Genomic DNA, 22,876 nt, shown 5'->3' on the forward strand with positions numbered 1-22,876 from the left:
ATTAGTGCAGTCAAAAAAACTACACTCCGCCATAACCCGACTTAAGGATTTCGTTTTACTGTTTAGAGATTTTTAAAAAGTGTCATTTTTTTCAAAATTGAAAATTTAAAATTTAAAAATTTTGACAAAAAGTGTCAAAATTTAAAAACTGAAACTTTAATTACTATTAAGACTTATAATTATTTGGAAAACATGATAACATGATAATTGTTATGCTAACAATCTAACCTTCTAACAGTCTAATTAGGCTTTTAACTTACCAGTCACTTTTTGTACGCTAATAGGTAATAGAGCTAATGTGCATATGCAGATTAGCCACAGTCCTTTACTAAGTGGGTGGTACCATAATTTGCATAAATTAGACTTGCAGAGTGTGTGAAGTGGTTGGCCAAGCCCCTCCCCCAATAAATACCGGTTCCAGACTAAAGGGGGCGACATAGACCAAACCGATCACACACACAGTTTGTCCAGATCATGCGTTATATGCCAAAGATAAAAATTTTGTGAGGCTTCTATTTACAGCCTCTTCAACACTTTTCAATGCATCACCCCTGTGAGGACATGGATTTTTGTCCCCATAATGTTTTTGGTCCCCATGAGGTTGCTGTGTAAACATGATGATGTCCCCATGAAGTGATAATTACAAACACTCTCTCTCTCTCTCTTTCTCTCTCTCTCTCTCTCTCTCACACTCTCTCTCTCTCTCTCTCTCTCTCTCTCTCTCTCTCACACACACACACACACACACACTCTCTCTCTCTCTCTCTCTCTCTCTCACACACACACACACACACACACACACACACTCTCTCTCTCTCTCTCTCTCTCTCTCTCTCTCTCTAACACACACACACACACTCTCTCTCTCTCTCTAACACACACACACTCTCTCTCTCTCTCTCTCACTCTCTCTCTCTCTCTCTCTCTCTCTCTCTCTCTCTCTCTCTCTCTCTCGTGTGCGCATGGACTGAGTGAGTGGGCAAAGTGGGAGCGGTAGTGAGTGAGTGGGTGGAGTGTGGCCGAGGCCGCTGCTTCAAGTTCGCTTGTTCATTTTTCTATCTATTTTTTCTTAAGAAATACAATTTCCTTTAGGTCTTTGGTTTCTGAGAGAGTTTAAATTACTATTGTTTGTTGTGTGTGTGTGTGTGCGTGCGTGTGTTTCTCGCTGGCCTGGGAGGCTATTTCTGTGTTGTTTTGGGAAACATGGCTGCCCCAGGTACCGGGAAGTATGATTCCCTCACGCGGCGGCACGCTATTAAAGTAGCCACTACCGCCAGCGTTGAGGAGGTGTGTCTGGCCGTGGGGGAGAGTGCAGGATACGACAACATTCTGTCTGTGGCCCGGATGAATAGTGCTGTTGTGCTGTTTCTGAAAACGGTGGAGTTAGTAAACGACATGGTGGACAGTGGAGTTGTGATTGATGATGTGTTCCACTTAGTGCTTCCTTTGTCAACCCCGTCTAAAAAAATAATCCTGTCGAATGTTCCTCCTTTTATTAAGGACGAGGTTCTGTCACAAACTCTATCCCGCTATGGTAAACTGGTCTCTCAGATCAAGAAGATCGCGACTACAAGTAAATCCCCTCGTGTAAATCATATCGTGTCTTTCAGACGGTGTGTGTACATGGTTCTGAAGGACAATAATGATCTGGATCTGACACTCAATGTAAAGGTGGAAGATTTTAATTATGTTATTTACGCTACTACTACTACAATGAAGTGTTGTGGGTGTGGTTTATCTGGTCATCTGGTGAGGGCCTGTCCGGAAAAACGGGTAAATCCCGAAAATGATAATAATGCTAACGCGGCCGTTGGTAACGAGGTTACTGCTGGAGAGGGCGTTGGGGTGGATGGGGCCCACACACCGGGAGATGGAGCAGCAGCACCTTCTCAGGTGGAGACACCTGAAGCTGTTCCCTCTCACCAGGGTGTCGGTGTTCAACCAGGTGAAGAAGAGAAGGCTGAGACTGAGCCGGATTTAGGTGATAAGGATACACAGGACAGTACGGTGTCACTAGATAGTGTGATCTGTCCCTTGTTGATGAAGTTGTGGATGATAGCTCTCATATGGATACAGAAGAGAATGTGTTCAAGGTGCCCCAGAGAAAGAGACGGAGAAACCGTCCTCATGCACAGGCTAAGAGGAAAGATGGCGTAGAGGAGCTGAATTCTGTGGAGGTAGAGAGTGAGAGTGAAGCCTCCGACTGTAATATTACATGTAGTGTAAATCTAAGCTTTTCGAGCCATGAATATAGCGTGGACGACATCAAGGCTTTTCTGAGAAAGACTAAACATGCTAGGAATGTGAGGATAGACGAGTTTTTTCCGGATGTGGAACAGTTTATTAAAAAAACACGTGGGTTTATGTCAGAAGGAGGTTTCACTGATCAGGATGGATACCGTCTAAAGAAAATCCTTACAAAAGTCAATGTAATGTTAGACAATAATGATAGTGATAGTCAATCCTAGACATCATGTACGTAAATCTATTATTTTTCCTCTTATTTATGAGTGAGTTTCGAATCGCTTCGTTGAATTTAAATGGAGCAAGGGAAAGAAATAAAAGATTTTTGTTGTTTGAAACGGTGAAGCAAAATAAAATTGATGTAATCTTTGCTCAGGAAACCCACACAGACGCCAGTAATGCTGCTGACTGGGCCAGGGAGTTTAAAGGGTTATCCGTTTTAAGTCATAAGACATCTACCAGTGGGGGAGTAGCTATTTTATTTTCCTATAATTTTATCCCCTGTTCTTATCAAGTTGATGAAATCATAAAGGGTCGACTGTTAAAGGTTAGAGCTCAATATGAGAATAGGTGGGTCGTTTTTGTTTGTGTTTATGCCCCGACCACGGCCATTGAAAGAATGTTATTTTTACGAAGCTTAGATGATGTCCTGAAGAATTGTGACTCTGAAGATTTTTTGATTCTAGCGGGGGATTTTAATTGTACAGAGCTGGATATAGACAGGAATCATGTAGAGCCCCATATGCCATCACGTAGAAGGCTAGTCGAGTTAATGAATTCCTGTGACCTTGTGGACATTTGGAGAAATTTTCACCACATGCAAAAGCAGTATTCCTGGGTGCACTCCTATAATAATATGCTCTCTATGGCCAGATTGGATAAATTTGATATCTTTAAACACCAGTTAAGTGCTTTTAGAAGTTGTGTAATTATACCGGTAGGATTTACGGACCATTGTATGGTTCTGTCTACTGTGTTTTTAAGTAAACTCAAGCATAAGAGTGCGTATTGGCATTTTAACACCAGTTTATTGCAAGACGTTCATTTTAGGGATGTGTTTAAATATTTTTGGAGTGATTTTAGAACCACAAAGGGTTCTTTTAAATCAGTGCAGCAGTGGTGGGATTTTGCCAAAACGCAAATTAAACAGCTGTGTCAACAGTATACCTCCAATGTCACGAGAGACACAACTCTACGCATGAAATCCTTGGAGGATGAAATAATGGCGCTTCAAGAGTTAATGAAAAACACAGGACGGCAGGTATGCATAGAAAATTTAAGAATAAAAAAGAATTTATTGACTAAATTGCTAGATGTTAACGCACAAGGAGCTCTGGTCAGGTCACGGTTTCAGAATGTAGAGTGTATGGATGCACCGTCGAAATTCTTTTTTAATTTGGAAAAAAAGAATGGTCAAAATAAGATGATACATGGCCTGTTTTCTGATGATGGGACACTTTTAGTGGACCATAGAGAAATTCGAAAGAGAGCAGTCGGTTTCTACAAGGAACTGTATAAGTGTGAAATCTCCGTTGAACAGGCCCATGATAACGTCTTCTTGAAGGATCTCCCTCAGGTGTCAAAGGAAACGCATGCAGACCTCGGAGGGTCGTTGACCCTAGAGGAACTGCTACGAGCCCTCCAGGGTATGGAGAGTGGCAAGGCACCAGGGATCGGTGGTCTACCGGCTGACATTTATAAGTCTTTTTGGCCTGAAATGGGTGCAGACCTACTGGAGGTACTGGGTGACAGTTTAGTCACGGGGCGGCTGCCACTCAGTTGTCGCAGAGCAGTATTGACTCTGTTGCCCAAAAAAGGAGATCTACACGACACAAGATCATGGAGACCTGTTTCAGTTCTCTGTGTGGAATACCGACTGCTCTCTAAGGTATTGGCAAACCGACTTAGTATAGTCATGGAAGAGGTGATCCATCCGGACCAGACCTACTGTGTGCCGGGTAGATTTATTCACGATAACATTTTGTTCATTAGGGACGTCGTAGAGGTCGGAAGGATTTTTAATTTGGAATGTGGTTTGGTTTTAATTGACCAGGAAAAGGCTTTCGACAGGATTGAGCATACCTACTTATGGAACGTTTTGACTGCTTTTGGTTTTAATTCGGATTTTATCGATAAAATAAGAGTTCTGTACCGTGACAGTGAAAGCATACTGAAGATTAATGGTGACTTGTGTGCTCCTTTTAAAGTTCATAGGGGAATAAGACAAGGATGCCCGCTATCAGGCATGTTGTATTCCCTTGCGATTGAACCTCTTTTAGCAAAACTGAGAACAGAACTGCAAGGTATAACAATTCCAAAGTGTGAGGGTGTTTTTAAACTATCAGCATACGCTGATGATGTGGCGATACTTGTTGGTAGCCAGAGGGATGTTGATACAACGTTGAAGATCACTGACGGTTTTAGAATTGTTTCTTCCGCCAAGGTAAACTTGGAGAAAAGCGTGCCGTTTTTAATCGGGACCGCTTATTATGTTGTAGAGATGGTTTTAAGTATTTGGGGGTGTTTTTAGGAGACGAACGGTTTATGGGGAAAAACTTCGAAGGGACTGTCGAGAAGGTAAAGGGTCAGTTGGAGAAGTGGAATTTTTTAGTTAAAAAAGTGTCCTGAGAGTTTTACAATCGAAACCTTTATATTTGGTTTTAAATACTCTCAAAAAAAAAAAAAAAGGTTTAAGTGTCAGTTGATAAATTTTATCATAGAGCAGGCAAAGATGGCCATATATGTCAGCAGGAGAAACAAAATTGAATCAAATTCAGGGGACAGCGTTTTAGTGGTTTTTGTGATTCTGTTAAAATCTAGGATATTAATCGATTTTAAGTTTTACCAAGAGATGAAAGACCTTGTATCATTTGAGGATATCTGGTGTCTGGAAGGGGCATTATGTGTGGTTTTAGAAGAAAAAGTGAGATTTCATCAACTTTTAGAAGACTGTGTACATACTGGTTGAAACTTGTTTGCTTTTTTTTATATTCTTTACTCCCTGTGGGTTTTAAAGGCAACTGGAAGGAGAATTATATATATATATATATATATATATATATATATATATATATATATATATATATATATATATATATATATATATATATATATATATATATTTAGCGAGTATCGTGTTCTTGTTTGTGTGTGTGAGATTTGTGAATAAAAAGGCTGCTTGAGTCACTTCTCAAGCCGTTAAACTTCTCTCAAAAAATATAAAAATGTTTTAAAATAATCCTGAAATTCTCGTCGGCGTTGGCTTACTGAGCGACGAAGAGTCGGTTCAACTGATTCAGTTCATTCATTCAAACCATCGAAGTAGGATAAGCGGCTTTGGTAATGATTCTTTAAATGAACCGATTCAGAATCCTCTTCTTGAATCGTTTGAGTCGTTCTCACTCGGTCAGGGTTGCACGTGTGGGTTGCTTTTCCTGCACGTGTAATCAGCACGTGTTCACAGACCATAAATCCCGACCCCATGGTAGACACTCGACAGAAATTTCATACTAAAGTAAGTATTTTATATTTTCTGGGTCTAAACAGAGCAGAAGTATTGCTAATGTGTTCTACAGATTCTACTGGACTGGTGAACTGTGTGGATTTGTATATTTAACCCAGTTTAATATGGCCTGATTTGTTCAGTCAGAGACAAGTAAATCTCTTCTAATGTTCATTTATTTTCCATAGATAGAACAAATGTTTGCTTACACATGAATACGTACTTTATGCCTTCAGAATGGTGGAGATTTGTCTCTTAACTATGGGAGGTGGGGGGTACTATAAAATGCACAGTTCTGAGACACTATATACCTATAATGTGAAATCAGTACATGTATGTATTTATAATGGTAATAGCTTTTTTTTTGGGGGGGGTGTATTCTTAAATCTATTAGTCCTTGTTCTGATGCACCTGTAACGTCTCCCTGAGGGCAACAGATTAAACAGAGCCAGGGTGAGAGCTGTCCTTAATGATGGTTTTTCCTCTGCTGAGGCAACGGGAGGTGTAAATATCCATCAAGGAGGGGAGACATAATAAATACACTTATAAATGTGATTACTTGATGACCGTAGACAAAACTCTATAAATGTGAAATGTTTTGTTGAAGTTCACATGAATCTCTGATGTACAGAATCTTCAACAGAGTTCTGCAGAAAGATTTTGAATGCCTGTCATTCACCAGAACAAATTTGCAGTTGAACAGTCTGTCTAAAAGAAAAAATCTAAACACACAATATAAAATTCCTGCAGTGTGAATCAAGCCTTTGTGTTGCTTTTAGCAAACATGTCTAGTACTCTCGGTTCAATGTACACAATTTACCCCATTTAAATGCATTTTGGAAATTGTTCCACATGGCCTTAAAGTGTGAATATTCACTGTATGCCAAATAAGTAATCAAAAAATGGAATGGATTTTTGTTTTTTCCTCTAATGGACCATTAATCACAATTATAAAAGATGATGCATCAGGTACAAAGTATCAGAGGCCCCCCCTCACCCACCCACCCCACAATGGTTGCATGACTTTTGCTACACCATTTCCACTGTGTGTGTTACAAATCACTTTGAGGTAAAGCACTGCTGCTGCGAAGCTCTATTGGATCTGCTCCGTTTTTTAAAAAATTATTAATAATAATAATTATTATTATTAATTTGCTCACACTCTCTCTCCCGCCCTCTCTCTCTCTCTCTCTCTCTCTCTCTCTCTCTCTGCGCATGCGCGGTAGTGGAGCGAGTGTGGCGTGTTGAGCGTGAGAGCGGTTGGCGTTGCGCCAGCTTTTTTTGGCATTTGATACAGTTTTTTTTCCGTGTAAACATCTCGGATCAATTATTTGTGTGTGTGTGAGCGACTGTGAAAGCGAGTAAGTGTGTGTGTGTGTGTGTGTGTGTGTGTGTGTGTCGCGGTAGAGGAGCATGGCGGCTCCAAACACGCGGCTGTGTGAGAGTTTGACTCGCCGGCACGGTGTGAGGGTGGTGTGCAGGGCGAGTGTGGAGGAGTGTGTGTTAGCGGTAGGAGAAGTGGTGGGGCATGAGAAAATTGTGTCTGCCTCCTGCATGAATAGTGCAATTGTAGTCTTTGTGAATGACGTTGATAGAGCAAACAAGCTAGTCCAGAAAGGAATTGTGCTCAATAATGAGCTAACGATGGTCTCTTCCCTAAGTTCCCCATCCAAAAATGTTATACTGTCTAATGTCCCTCCCTTCATCTCCGATGAGATAATATCCAAAGAACTGTCTAGATACGGGCGGTTGGTCTCCCCCATAAAGAAAATCCCCCTTGGCTGTAAGTCCCCACTAGTTAAGCACTTGGTGTCTTTTAGAAGAATGGTTTTTATGATTCTGAAAGATGGTGTAGAGGAACTGAACCTAGTGTTTAAATTCAGTGTAGAAGGCTATGGCTACAGCATTTTTGTATCTACAGACACAGACATAAAATGTTTTAAATGTGGCAAAATAGGACATCTTGTCCAGGCCTGTCCTGAGAGACAGAGTGACCCTGGTGTTTCTGAGCGACCGGGGCAGGAAGTAGCTGGGCCTTCTGGAGCCGTTCCCCCTGCGGCTGCAGCTCAGCCCGCTGGTGAAAGCCCTGGAGTTGCTACTGCACCAGAGCCTAGTGAGAGCGAACCCCAATCTCAGCCTGTAGCCCAGGAACCCACGAAGGATATACCAACCCCAGAGAAGCCCTGCTTGACTGAAGTGGCTCCAGAGAAGTCCTGCTTGCCTGAACTAGAGAATCCTTGTCTGACTGACAAAGACACAGTGGATTCTGGTGCAGAGCTGGAGATACCTGCGCTGGCAGAGGCAGGTACAGGGGTGCAGAGCAGTCGCTCAGAAGCACCAGTCACTACGCCGGGGGATGGGGGAGACGTGGAGATGGAGGACGAACCCATGTTTAAAGTACCGAACAAGCGGAAGAAACGAGGTAAGGGACAAGGGAGCAAACAGGCCAAAAGAGACACTAAAATAGACGAAAAAGAAACAGACAGTGATTATTACATGTCAGATTCTGTTTTTAACTTTGGCTCTCAGGAAGAAAAGCGAGAAGTTGTATACCGTGCTGAGAGCATTAAGGAGTTCTTACGGAATACCAAATGGCAAAAGAACATTGTAGTAGAAGAACATTTCCCAGATTTGAAGCAGTTTATCCATGATGTCAAACATTTTAGAAGGGAAGGAGCTTTTATTGACACTGAGATCTATCGTCTGAAGAAATTCATTACTAAAGTCAGCAGAGAAACTTCTGATGATGATCAGTAGAGTGTTTGGTGTGTTTCATATTAAAATGAGTTTTATCATCTGCTTGTTTTATCTACACCTTGTTCTTATGAGTGGGATTCGTATTGCAAGTGTAAACATTAACGGGGCAAGAGAACATGAAAAACGTGTAAAACTATATGAGTTACTAAAGCAGAAGCGTATCGATGTAGCGATGTTGCAAGAAACACATAGTGATGTTAACAATGCTACTAGCTGGATGAAGGAGTGGGGTGGGGTGGGCTGGCAATTTTAAGTCACAATACATCAATTAGTGGTGGGGTTGCCCTACTGTTTGCTCGCAATTTTATTCCCAGTTCTTATACAGTAGTTGAGGTTTTAAATGGGAGGCTTTTAAAAGTAAGAGCTATCTATGAGAATGAGAGCTTTGTTTTTATTTGTGTGTACGCTCCCACCAGTGCAGTGGAGAGAATGGTTTTCTTAGATAAACTAGACAATGTCATTGCTGACTGCAACACTGTCGATATTTAAATTCTGGGTGGGGATTTTAACTGCACAACAGACAACTTGGACAGGAACCACACAGAACCTCATGTAGCCTCCCGTAAGCGCCTGTGGGAGATGATGGAGGCTCACGAACTGATTGATATTTGGAGAAATTTAAATAGAAACCAGAAGCAGTACACGTGGGCCCACTCCATAGACAACACACTCTCCCTGGCAAGACTAGATCGCTTTTATGGTTTTAAACATCAGCTGACACTTTTTACTAAATGTTTTATTGTTCCAGTAGGCCTCTCTGATCACAGTATGGTGCAGTGTATTGTCAGTAAAGAAAATGTAAAACCAAAAAGTGCATACTGGCATTTTAATACTGCACTTTTAGAGGATACTAATTTTAGAGAATCTTTTATTTATTTCTGGAATGTTTTTAAATATGAAAAGATGGCTTTTAGTTCTATACAACAGTGGTGGGATGTGGCCAAAGCTCAAATTAAGGCATTTTGTCAACAGTACACTCTTAATGTCACGAGAGACATTGTCAGATCTCTGAAAGCTTTGGAGACTGGAATAGTGGAACTCCAGTGTTTGGAGACCACAGGAGATCGAGGGCAGATTGAAGCCCTCAAAAGTAAAAAAGCTATAATGAATGACCTGTTGGGCATCACAGCACAGGGGGCGCTGGTCCGCTCACGCTTTAAAAGCATGAATGAGATGGATGCTCCTTCTAAGTTCTTTTTTGGTCTAGAGCAGAAGAATGGACAGAAAAGGTTCATACATGCTGTGCGAACAGAATCAGGAGATCTTCTGTCAGATCCCGCTGAAATTCGCAAGCAGACAGTTAGCTTCTACTCGAAGCTGTACAGCAGTGAGCAGTCAGGGGCACAGACAGTAGAAGAGAGCTTCCTTAAAGACCTGCCAAAACTCTCAGAGCATGTGGCCAGCGATCTAGACATAGAGCTAACTCTAGCAGAGCTCCATGAAGCTCTCCAAGGGATGGAGAATGGAAGGGCGCCAGGCATAGACGGTCTCCCTGTAGAATTCTACAAAGCCTTCTGGACAGTTATAGGGCAGGATGTGCTAGAAGTGTTGCTAGGCATTGTGAAGGGAGGTGAGCTCCCATTGAGCTGCAGGAGAGCCGTCCTGACCCTCCTGCCCAAAAAGGGAGACCTGACGCATTTGAAGAACTGGCGCCCGGTCTCACTGTTGTGCACTGACTACAAACTGCTCTCAAAAGCGCTAGCTTCAAACTGACTAAGGTAATGGAGCAAATCACTCATCTTGACCAGACGTACTGTGTACCCGGCAGGTCTATACTTGATAATATACATTTAATTCGTGACATTTTGGACGTCTCCAGGCTATTGGGATTAAAGACTGGCCTTATTTTTCTAGACCAGGAAAAGGCTTTTGACCGGGTTGAACATGAATACTTGTGGAAGGTGCTGGAAACCTTTGGTTTCAACCCAGGTTTCATAGCCATGATCAAGACCTTGTACAGTGAAATTGAGTGTACTGAAGGTTAATGGTGGTTTGTGTGCCCCTTTTAGAGTCTACAGAGGTATTAGACAAGGCTGTTCTCTGTCAGGCATGCTGTATACCCTAGCGTTTTAACCTCTTTTATGTAAACTGAGAAATCAACTTTCTGGTTTTAAAATATCTCAATCCAGCGCTTCTCTGTGTCTCTCAGCATATGCAGATGACTTAGTTGTAATGCTGGGAACACAAACTGATGTGACTTTTAATTGATGTTTTAAAAGATTTTGAGATTTTATCTTCTGCCAAGGTCAACTGGGCCAAAAGTGAAGCCATTTTAGTTGGAGAGTGGGGTGGTGGGCAGCCCACATTACCAGCTGGTTTGGCGTGGAAAGAGGGTGGTTTTAAGTACTTGGGTGTTTATCTAGGCAACACTGAGTTTTTAAATAAAAATTGGGAAGGTGTCGTTGAAAAGGTAAAGGGCAGGTTGAACAGGTGGAAGTGGTTGGTCCCAAAAATGTCTTACAGGGGACGCACGCTGGTCATCAACAACCTGGCAGCATCAACCCTGTGGCACAAGCTGGCATGTGTGGATCCGCCACCAAACCTGCTCTCGAACATCCAGGCCCTGCTAGTGGACTTCTTCTGGGACAAACTACACTGGATCCCTCAAAGTGTCCTTCACCTGCCCAAGGAGGAGGGGGGGCAGGGGCTGATCCATATAGCCAGCAGAACTGCGACTTTCCGACTCCAGTTCATCCAGAGACTCCTCATTGGACCTGAGAGATTGGTATGGAGAGCAGCAGCTTATAGGCTGTTACACTCAGTAGGAGGACTGGGATTAGACAGAACTTTGTTTTTAATGGACACAAAACGCTAGACCTTGCTGGATTACCAGTTTTTTATAGTGGGCTTTTTAAAATATGGACTTTTTTAAAAAAACAAATCAAGGGGTGCAGAACACCATACTGGCTGCTGGAGGAACCCCTGGTGAATGGTGGGAGATTAGATATCTCTGGTGTGACCACCCCATCATTATCCAGAGTTCTGGTCTCATCGGGGATTGTGACACTCCGGCAGCTGGTGAACATCGCAGGAACGGACCTGTCACGGGTTGAGGACTTAGCAGCGAGCCTGGGACTACGGTCGCTGCGTATTGTGAACAAGCTCCTACATTGCTGGAGGTCCACCCTAACGTCAGAGGAGCGTGCTCAGCTGATGAACAATGAAACAAGCAAGACTGGACCTATAGAAGAGGAACCTTTTCCCCAGCTGGGCATCGCTCCAGATCTAGATGGGTGTGGTGGCCCCCTCCTGGAGTTCAACAGTGACATGAACATTGAGACAGTGACCGGCAAGCTCCTGTACAAAGCCTGCGTGAAAGTTTTAAATAAGAAAAAGCTGAATGGGAGAGTGGACACCCCATGGCGAGTTGTACTGGGTTTTAATGATGATGTTAAACCGGAGTGGAGGGCACTTTACAAACCACCCTTAACTAAAAAATTTGCTGACCTCCAATGGAGGATTTTATATGGAATTGTTTCTGTGAATTCTTTTATCTCCATTTTAAACCCTGAGGTCACACAGGAATGTCCATTCTGTTCACAGAGAGAGACTGTTTTTCATGCGTTTATACATTGCTCCAGGTTGCAGCCATTGTTTGTGTTTTTAAAAAACAACCTGAGGTCATTTTATGTGGATTTTACTTTTCAGATTTTTATCTTTGGTTTTAAATACGTCAGAAAGAACAGGTTTAAGTGTCAGCTGATCAATTTTATCTTTGGTCAAGCAAAAATGTCGATATACCTAAGCAGGAAAAACAAAGTGGCACAGAACACAGACTGCGATGCCAGAAAAATTCTCTCTAGATTGATCAAATCACGGATTCTGATCGATTTTAACTTTTACAATAGTATGGGAGACGTGGAGATGTTCAAGGCGGTGTGGTGCTGCGAGGAGGCTCTGTGTTCTGTAGTGGAGGGAGAACTTTGTTTTACACCTGCATTAGGCTGATAATGTTCTTAACGACTAGCCTTTTGTTGTGCTGATTTATTTTATTTACCTAACTTATTACCTGTATATTTATTTTTTTAATGCTCTCTAAATATTTATTTTTTATATTGAGTCACATTTGACTTTAATGTGTATAATGTGACCTTTTGTTAAAAATAAAAGATTGTAAAAGTCAAAGTCTCTCTCTCTCTCTCACTTCCCAGAGTAAAGAGTGTGAGACATCACAGCGAGAATGCAATTCCAAATCTGTAACGTGCAATTTTACGCTATCAGAAGGAGGGACACGTTCAATCTCAGTCTTTAATTAGATTTCTGGCAACGAAGGGGTGTGTGTGTGTGTAAAACAATAACATGCATGATGTATATTATGATCAGATCGTATACGTGATTATAAGCAGATTATACCTCTAATCTTATAAGGGATTAAAAATGGAAACCAAGCTTCGGCACATCAGTAATAATAATAAGTGGTATGACGTGATCAGTGGATTGATGAGGCTCTCTCTGAGGCTCTCTCTGAGGCTCTCTGTGAGGCTCTCTGTGAGGCTCTCTCTGAGGCTCTCTCTGAGGCTCTCTCTGAGGCACTCAGCATTTTGTCTTCTCTCCACACCGTCATGTGTCTTTCCTTTTCTCCCGTCTGTGGCTCCGAGACGTGCTGACGTTCAGGTCTGGCAGGATGTTCCATGATGGACACCTCCAGGGGAGTCAGGCTGATCGAGTACGAAGTGTTTATATGTGCTAAAGGAAAGAGATCTGGTGGAAAGTCAGAGTTATAGAGTTATAGTGCTGAGAAAAGTCTGTAAAGAAAAAACAAATGTGTTTTTATAAGGTTTTAATTTCCTTGATACACCCTCGTATATTATTGCACTTGTTCTAATATGTTATCGTTCCTATAGTAGCTGATAATCAAGGATGGGGTTGTGTGATGCGTTACCATGACCACCTGTTATTGTTATGCATGTGTACATAATACGGGAACGCTTTAAATGACCATTCCCATAATAGTTTATGATTTCTGAGGCCCACATTGTATCTGCATTATTATAACGTATTGCACTGGGGAGCTGTTTACCAAACAGTCAGTAAACCCTGCTGGAAGTGTATTTTTATTTTATTTTTATAATTTATTTTATTTTTTATTTTTTTGCCCCCTATCACTTTCTGTGCGAGGGTGGAGTGAGTGTTTTCAGTCCCGTCTCGGGCTAAACTATCACAGCTCTATTAAAATTCTGTCATCAAGTCTGAACATTAGAACCCAGCTTCCTTTTTTTTTCTTCAAGAACTATGGCCAAAAGTTTGTGGACACCTGACCATCACACCCGTACAGTATACGCTTGTTGAACATCCCCTTCCAGATGTATTTCCCCTTTGCTGTTACAATAGAGTCCACTCTTCTGGCCAGTAATGTTCTTCTGCATGAACCGTAACACACTGTGTCTTCATGGAGCCGGGTTTGTGTACAAGGGTGTTGTGATGCTGGAACCGGTTTGGGTCTATTAGTTCCAGTGGAGGGAAATTGTAACGCTACAGCGTACAGAGACGTTCTATACAGCTGTGTGATTTCAGCTGTGTGGCAACAGTTCAGGGAAGAAGCACATGTGGGTGTTATGGTCAGGTGTCCATATACTTTTGGTTACATGGTATATCGTGTTTATGCTGTAATGATTGATTCAGTGAACTGCAGGCTGGTAACTGATTTCAGCACCAAGGACACCAGCTGAGGCCTGAGTCACTATGAGAGCCTGAGAGAAACAAGTCTCTCTCTATTTCTTTATCTCTTTCTGTCTGTCTGATTGTCTTTCCATCTCTCTCTTGATCGGTCTCTGTCTCACTCTCTGTGTATGTGTGCCTCACTGTCGTCTCTATCTCTGTCTCTCACTTTCTGTCTGTCATTCTCTCACTTTCTTTCTGTCTGACTGCCTTTATGTCACTATTGATCTCTCTCTCTCTCTCTCTCTCTCTCTCTCTCTCTCTCTCTCTCTCTCTCTCTCTCTCTCTGGGAGTGTGTGCGTGGGGAGGACAGAGCGCGGTTCTGAGACAAAATCTTTTCAAAATGTTTGGTAAACAGAGCAAATGATGTACTGCACACAATCATACACAAAGACCAATCATACTGTATAAAAGACAGATCTATTACAGAGAATCTGCATCTAGTAAGGCACTTGTATGACCATGCGTATGACAACAAGATTGAAATGGGGTTTTTACCATTAGATCAGGAGAAAGCTTTTGACCAGGTCGAACATGTTTTTCTTTTTAACACCCTAAAGGCTTTTGGTTTTGGTGAAATTTTATCTCAATGATGAGGCTATTATACTCTGAAGCTACATTTATGATAAAAGTGGCCGGTAGCTTAAGTGCTGCTGTGAAGGCTCAGAGGGGTATCAGGCAGGGCTGCCCCCTGTCGGGCCGACTTTACGGCATAATTATTTAACCCCTGCTATATAAGCTTAGGAAAGAATTAACAGGTTTACAAATCGACACTCTAAACTGTCAACAACCCACCAAATTATCTGCATATGCGGATGATCTCACAGTTTTAATTAGAGGTGATGTTAAGGTGGTAAAATACGCTCTGGAGTGTTATGGAAAAGCTTCATCTGCAAAAGTCAACTGGCATAAGTGCGATGTGGTGTGGTCAAGCTGTTAAAAGTCCATCACTTCCTGGCATCGTGGACTCTATCAAATATCAACAGATATTAAATGAAAACCTGACTGCCAGAAAGATTAAAATGGGCTGTGGTTGGATCTTCCAGCAGGACAATGATCCAAAACATACATCAAAATCAACACAAAAACGGTTTACTGACCACAAAATCAACAAATGAATAAAACACCAGAGAGTTGTTCTAGGAAAATATATTTACTGATGGGGTGGCATGTTCTTCAGCTCAACGTGGAGTTAACAGCACATCCCAAAGGGTTTTATTCCACTTGCAACACAGCAGCTTGGCAGCACTAACAATCTGTTAAAAAAATAAATAAATAAAAATCAGCCATAACATTAAAACCACCTGACTAATGTGCAGGTCCTCCTTGTGCCGCTAAAACAGCTCTTACTCGTTGAGGCATGGATGCCACAAGACCTCTGAAGGTGTGCTGTGGTTTCTGGCACCAAGACCATAGTTCCTTTAAGTCCTGTAAGATGCAAGGTGGGCCTCCGTGGATCAGACTTGTTAGTCCAGAACATCCCACAGATGCTCAACAGATGCTCAAATGATCTGGGGAATTTGGTGGCAGTCAACACCTTGAACTCTGTCATGTTCCTCAAACCATTCCTGAACCATTTTTTGTAGTGTGTCAGGGAACATTATTCGGCTGAAGGAGACCACTGCCATTAGGGAATTTTGTTGCCATGAAGAGGTGTACATGGTCTGCAACAGTGTTTGGTAAGTGGTACTTGTAAAAGTATATTAACATCCACACAAAAGCCAGGACCCAAGGTTTCCCAGCAGAACATTGCCCAGAACATCACACTGCCTCTGCTAGCTTTTGCTCCCCACTCGCATCAGTGAGCCTTGGGCGCCCTTGACCCTGTCACCAGTTCACCAGTTGTCCTTCCATGGGCCACTTTTGGTAGGTACAAGACCTGCCGTTTTGGCAATGCTCAGACCCAGTTATCTAGACGTCACAGTTTGGCCCTTATCGAAGTTGCTCAGATCCTTACACTTGCCCATTTTTCCCCAACCGTTCGCTTGGTGCCTAATATACCCCACCCCTTCACTGGTGCTGTTGTAATGAGAGAATCAGTTAATGTTACCGATAGGGCCACAAAAATGTCCTCTGTGCTGATGTCTTGGCTGTATCTGAAAACTTATGACTTTACCCCTGACTTTTACTGTGTTGACACTGGAGATTCCTTTCAGAAATGCTCCATTAATGTCTCCTAACATAAACCCACTAGGACTAAGATGATTTATGCATTGTAGCACCAAACAAAGGTTTCAGTCACTTTTCTGTCTGTAAATTGTCCATCACTGTGTATGGGGCCATAGTCTTGTGTCCTTTATTCATCTCCGTAAACAGTCATCATATTAACCTGTTGACTGGTGTTTATCAGACAGGAGCCTGTGGTTTCCTACTCTGAACGCTGTTCGAGCCAGGTCGACTTCAGGAGGCCCCACTCCGCCCTTCACCACCCTGTCAGTCACCCACCCAGCCAATCACATCACTCCTGTAGAGTTGCACTGACCAGAGAAACACAACACCATGAACTAGGTCTACTGGAGGTATGTTTTTCCATCAAATAAAGGACATAACTACTGGGTTTTCCAAAAGTCTCCATACCATAAGGACTATGTTTGCCAGTACCAGGTCGGTTGTGCCTTCGTCAGTGGACGTGCACTTCTCGGTTGGTCTGCAACACATGCAGTCTTTTTGAATTTGTTAATAAGTTTGGAAACTGTGGTGTTTGCTGTGTTTGCCATGTTTCCTGTTAGTCCATCGCAACCTTGCCACAGCTTCCTGATCCAGGCATGAGAATGATTTCAATACGTTCTTCTCTTGTCAAAAGTGTTTTTAAAGGCTATCTGTTGGGAAAAAATGAAAGTATGAAAAAAAAAAACCTTTTTTTGGAAGAGATTTAGGTTAAAAAAAAAAAAGTGTTAATTTCCCCCATGTATAATTCTGCTTTGTTGCATTGGACGTCTTTGTTTTGTTATATAAGGTGTTGGCTTTATACTCCGTTATAGGCAACTTTGCATAATATCATTAGTGCTTTTTTCCCTACAGTGAAATGATCGAATGCTTTCTTCAGCTTTGAGTATTGCTGAAGACTCAAAGTGCCGTGTGGTGGTGTTCTCGGGTACAGGGAAAATCTTCACTGCAGGTACAGCAGTATGTCATTTTTTTTTGTTCCAGAATTAGAAATATGCTTTCATTTTTATGTGGGTTTGCAGTGCTTTTACTCTCATAGCTGTTCATTATTATAATAAGCAATGGCTCCATGTGCTAAAACCACAACACTAAGTGAAGTTCATTTAATTTAACATTTTCCTTCCTGACCATGATGCAACACAGTTGTGTATCTGCACTTTATGTAGTCTTGCGTACTGTTCTGTGTGAGACGAGTGCAACACAATAAAAACACAAAACAGCAAATACACAGGACAGTAGATACACAGGACAGTAAACTGTAAACTAAGCTACTGTGTAATGTAGCAGCACATGTATTGCAGCAATACTGGCAGCAGAAATAGTTCTCTAGTATAAAGTGACTGATGCAGCTATGTAAAGTCTTACTGGGTTAGTGCGGTGTGCAGTGGTATGAGTCTTACTGGGTGAGGTGTTTGACTAGCCCAGGTGAGCACTGTAATCTGACTGTCTCAGGGAAGAAACTGTTGCAGAGTCTGCTGGTGGTGGCACGGACGCTCCTGTACCTTCTGCCAGATGGCAAGAGGATGAATAGTCTGTGAAAGGGGTCGTCCACAATACTGGTGGCTTTGTGGATGCACCGGTAGTTGAAGGAGGTGTGTGGTGGGTAGAGAGACCCGATGATCTTTCCAGCTGTCCTCACAATTCACTGTAGGGTCTTGCGGTTGGAGACGGTGCAGTTTCCGTACTACACCGTGAGACAGCTGGTCAGGACGCTCTTGATTGTCCCATTGTCAAAGGAGCATATTATTCGAATATTCAAGTGTCTGGGTATTGATTGTACCCTTTATTGGCATGAAGTCAATGAGAAAATCCGGTCAGGTCTAGCAGAACAGTTACCCCAGACATTGTGTAAGTTATAGGTGTTCATGTGCACTAGGGCTGCACGATTATGGCCAAAATGATAATCCCGATTATTTTGATTAATATTGAGATCTCGATTATTTATCACGATTATTAATTGATTTTAGTGACAACATTTTTTATTGCACTTTCAGATTTAAATTTTCTCATGCCACAATATAACACACAAGTAGACATGAGAACTTGAGCTGGTCAATTATGACAGAATTTAGGAACATCGTATGAGTCATGACACATTAATTTACCTTCTGATAAACTAAATCTAATATTTTCAGTTAATTTTACAGACTGTATGCACAAAACAACCGTTAACCTGTTTGAAGTCTGCTCCTCTTAAATACATTTAAAGCTGCACTATTAGACATTTCCACTGTCATGGTTCTGGGCTGGAGTCAGTTCTCGAACCGCTCTGTGTGTATTGTGTAGATATCTGAATAATCTCGTATAGGATGTGATTGGGTGAGTTCATTTACCCGTCAGATGCACAGCGCTTTAGTTTAATGGTGTTCATTAGGGACGCTCCGATCAGGATATTTACAGCTGAAACTGATCCAGATACCAATCTTTTTTTATTTAAGCTTTAATCAGGAATTCTGTCATAAACAGTTAAATGTAATCTCTCTGCTCATGGACACTGTTAACTGAATAAAATAATAGCAATGAGAAATACTGTTGGTTAATTGATAAATATGCAGCATAAAATATTTATTTTAAAATATCTTGAACAATAAAGAGTCCTAATTAAGAGTAGACTAACACAAAAATGATCCATATTAGGAAAAAGGCTAGTAGCTTTCTAAGGAAGTAGTGATCTAAGGTTAAGGTCAAATTGATATTAAATGCAACCCATAGTAATTAAACATTATTTCATTTCTCATTTTATTTATATTTTATGAAGTTATTCTAATATCTATTTTTTTATATATTAAATGATTTATTTATAACTAAGCACATTTTCTGTCTTTACATTTTAGTAGTTTTATTTTTGTTTCAGTTTTAGATCGGTTCCCCAGTACAGTGTCCATGTCTGCTGATAATATTGTGTTTTGGGGGGATAAATTAAAACATGGAAACTGGAGTTAACTTTTCTAGTGATATCTGGCAACCGTGCGTTTAAATGGAGTGAATTAGAGTTAGTGAAGGAGAGCTGCAGTGCACTGTATGTTTACAGACAGAACAGTTCTACTCTTGATTGTGATTGGTGAGGAATTATTTAATAAAGAAGTCTGAATTAAACCCACCTTGTAATGTTATTATTAATTTACTCCGCCCGAAGCCGCTGTGTCTACACGAGCAGGTGAAAGTTCAGGTCATTTTGCGGGATCAATAAAAGATGGCGGTTGTGAGATTGGAGAGTTGAGAGAAGCAGATGATGTAGAGTCACTTCATCATAATGGCTTCTTTGCAGTATTTCCACACTTGTACAGTGGACTGAGGAGATGAAAAGCAGTGTGAAAGTAACTGTTGCGCGGTGTAGATGTATTTTGGACTTCCTGTGGTTTTAATTCCGATTGTATTATACAACTCCGAACAGGTCACTTGCACCGGTGTGAATAAATATTTATTCACAGTCGCACAAAGTACTTTTCAGTCACAAATGCGAGTGAAATGGTTGCACCGTAGAGCCCCGAGTTTATCTACAAAGTTTGTTTCCCACTCAGCGTGATTAGGTTTAATGTCCCCGACAACCTCTGAAGTGCTATTTAGCATCGTGCTAATTTCATGATTTCCCCTCGCTCTGGAGCTCGAAGCGAAGCTAGCAACTCAAGGGTTAAAATGCTAATTCCGTTTCGGGCTTTTGGCACTACAAAATGACGTCATCCCTGCGCCACTCTATGGTGATTGGCTGTAGTGTAGGAGCCGCTTGATTTGATCTGCAGTGGAGTTTTCTGTGAGCGGAGGACGAAATTTAAATGTCAATATCGCAGTCGATCATCTTCATTTAATCGTGGGCAGTCAAAATCGTAATCGCGATCGATATTCGATTAATTGTGCAGCCCTAATCTGCACTAAAGAAGTTTTGGGAGCAAGCAGTTCACATTTTCAACTATGAAGTCTGCAGGACAGACAAGTGCTACAGTGCATTTACAATAGCTCTCAGTATAGCTCCATTCAAATATTCAGCAACAATGGACACATGAGGCACCTTGGGTTTGCAGATTGAGCTCATTTTAAACCAGACACTAGAGAGAGACATTAGCTGAGAGACATGAGGTCATTTCCAGTAAGTGAACATAGTGAATATCGATGCTCCCTGGTTTTTGTGGTGCGTTGTGGGATTTTTTAGGGAGCAAACATTCCAGTGCACTGGAAGGATTTTGCAATTGAGACAACACTTAAAATGGCTGACTCCCTGGTCTCTTGAACCCATACCCTAAACTCAACAGGAAGTCAGCATTTTGATTTTTCTCTTAATTTTTTCCTCCGTTTTTTGCCATTTCCAGGCCTCGTACTTTAATGTACTCCTCCTGGAGCTTTCATCAGATCGGCATCACGTTCGGTCAGTCTCATCTACAGGCATTGATGATGCTAAATTCCGAAGCTTTTGAATTTTTGCTCCTCGCCGTGGGCGTGGTGCTCTCACAAATTTAGAAGTTTCACCATGAAAATGAAGTTGTTATAACTCAAACATAGAATGTCCAATCTAGGGATGTCACGATACCAAAAATCTAGTAGTCGATACCAGCAAAAATACACGATACTCAATACCACTTTGTGTATAAATAAATAATACTTTTAACTCCTTTATTTAAACACTTGAGCATTATAAAAAACAACAGTCACATAATATAAAGAAAGCAATTACAAAATAGATATATAATAAATATGTAGGCATAAAATGTTTTTTCTTTGAGATGTTCTGAAATGAGGTCTGGTTTCGGTGTATAGTTTGGGGATCTCTGTATACATGAAGTAATTTTTGCCTGGTACCTGGGGTTGAACTGCTGAAGCAGAGGGAGGGGAGCGATCACATTTTAGCCCAGAACCTTTAGCTTGCCTTTGCCAGGAGGTTCAGACTTGGCTTTCAACAAGATAAAGAGCCAAGCATACTTCCAAATGAACACCAAAATGCTTCAAGAAACTCAAAATCAGTGTTTTACAATGAGCTTAAAATGTCCTCCATGGTGGCATGGACCAGGACCCCTCAGTCTGCAGCATTACAGGAAGATTTCAGGTTAGACATTACGGGAAGAGTCTCGGTGCTGTTATTGTCTCTGGGGCAGACATCCGTTAACATTGTGACCCCTTCCCTGGAGAGAACAGCATTACAATTCTGAAAACAGTTTTTGTAAATAATAATTCACTACTTAAAGCATGTACCCGAGCTCCTGCTACGCAGTAACTAAAACTGTCTGCAACTCACGTGTTACTTCATTCTTTAGTTCCTTCTCTTAAGTGCAGAGCCTCTGTCAGATTGTGTGATTGATAAAGAAAAGCACATAAATGACAAAATACCAGTTTGGGTGCCTAGTGGTCTAATGAGGAAATGCTCTTTGGAAGCTCAATATATGCACTTATCCGTTTGCATTTTGATTCGGCTGTTAGTGCTGAGGATGTCCTTAAGGTGATGTGCTGCTTTTGGCAGATTTAGTAATTCTCTTTAGTCACATGAGCACTAATGGTTTTTCTAAATTTTTATGTAGTTTATTTTGGATACAGGCAGAGGAAGCTCAGCAAAAGCTTAAGAGACAGAATGGAGAGGACCCAGGTAAGCTATTTCTTCAGTGATTTTAGTCATATCTGAAAATGATTGGTCAGTTGAATGAAGATTGCTGAAGTGTGAGTGTCTGTGTGTGTCATAGCCCTGCCTCCATTCTGCCCACTGTTTGCCAGCTTGGGAAACATTCTGCAGTGTGACGTGCTGCTTGGCATGCTGGGAGCTGTGCTGCAGTGGGCTATGGAGCCCAGTGGAGGACACTGGTCTGAGTCCATGCTGCAGAGGGTAAATGTTTGGATGTTTTGTTAAAATGACATGATAGTGTAGTAAATTCAACAAAATTCCACTTGCTATGTTGTGTTCATGAGCATCACTTTTTAATGACTGAGTAGTGTTCACAATTCTGTATGTGTGTGTTGCTACAGGTGCTGCACTTGTTAGGCATGGCTCTGCTGGAGGAGCAGCAACAGCTAGAGAACATTGGGGATGACGATGAAGTTACTTTCAACTTCACCCTCAAAATCTCCCGTAAGTTTTGTACATCATCTCACACAATCTCAAAACCTCAAGCCTGTAGTTAGATCTGTGGTTCTTGTATCACAGGTCCCGGTGAAGCCCCCGGCAACACTCCAAGCATCCTGGCTCTGTTAGAGACCTTGCAGTGCACGCCTCACTTGGAAGTGCACAAAGACATGATTCGCTGGATCCTTAAAGTGAAATTACATCTTGATTATGTTTGCAATTTTCCTTACTCTCTCTATGCGTGCACCTAATATGTCCACCAGGTATCCACCAGGCCTAGCATGTTTTACAATTCGCTCACTGAAGGTAGGCACAACATACAAAAGATGAGCGTTTTTACCATGAAGTTTAAGCAGTGCTGCATCAAGACCTGTTTGAAATCCAAGCAGTGCAACACTGCTCAAGGTGGCGTGGCCGGTAGGCAAAGCAGTACCTCTCACCACGGTGAAGCACAAATGCTTCACTGTCACAAAGCCGTTTTGCTGCTGATCATCTGTAGGTGGCCCTAG

At 41.7% G+C, this 22,876-nt stretch overlaps 2 protein-coding genes across 3 annotated transcripts in view; one reads left to right on the top strand and one right to left on the bottom strand.

Annotated features, from left to right (window-relative positions):
- Positions 1–22,876, bottom strand: part of LOC108261599 (NACHT, LRR and PYD domains-containing protein 3) — a 619,868-nt gene that overhangs the window by 172,667 nt on the left and 424,325 nt on the right. The gene's annotated exons all lie outside the window — the stretch shown is intronic.
- Positions 5,545–22,630, top strand: LOC128628705 (E3 ubiquitin-protein ligase UBR2-like). Of its 2 annotated transcripts, XR_008394643.1 has the most exons (5): positions 5,545–5,758; positions 16,512–16,680; positions 17,183–17,279; positions 21,832–21,896; positions 21,991–22,056. XR_008394643.1 is itself a non-coding variant. In XM_053678923.1 (4 exons), the coding sequence occupies exons 1-4, from the start codon at positions 21,797–21,799 to the stop codon at positions 22,616–22,618; spliced, it is 513 nt and encodes a 170-aa protein (XP_053534898.1). In that variant the 5' UTR covers positions 21,738–21,796; the 3' UTR covers positions 22,619–22,630. The 2 variants fall into 2 exon arrangements, 1 of the variants encoding a protein (XP_053534898.1); XM_053678923.1 differs by lacking the exons at positions 5,545–5,758; positions 16,512–16,680; positions 17,183–17,279 and adding exons at positions 22,271–22,373; positions 22,449–22,630 and having other exon boundaries at positions 21,738–21,896; positions 21,991–22,130.

This window comes from Ictalurus punctatus, unplaced genomic scaffold, assembly GCF_001660625.3.
Source record: "Ictalurus punctatus breed USDA103 unplaced genomic scaffold, Coco_2.0 Super-Scaffold_100056, whole genome shotgun sequence".
In the NCBI taxonomy this organism is placed as follows: Eukaryota; Metazoa; Chordata; class Actinopteri; order Siluriformes; family Ictaluridae; genus Ictalurus; species Ictalurus punctatus.

Bases quoted from the DNA above. Each gene is read 5' to 3' on its own strand.
- LOC128628705 (XM_053678923.1), top strand. From the start codon at position 21,797: ATGAGCACTAATGGTTTTTCTAAATTTTTATGTAGTTTATTTTGGATA. The intron at 21,897-21,990 runs GTAAGCTATTTC...TGTGTGTCATAG, and splicing joins ACAGAATGGAGAGGACCCAG to CCCTGCCTCCATTCTGCCCA. The intron at 22,131-22,270 runs GTAAATGTTTGG...GTGTTGCTACAG, and splicing joins CTGAGTCCATGCTGCAGAGG to GTGCTGCACTTGTTAGGCAT.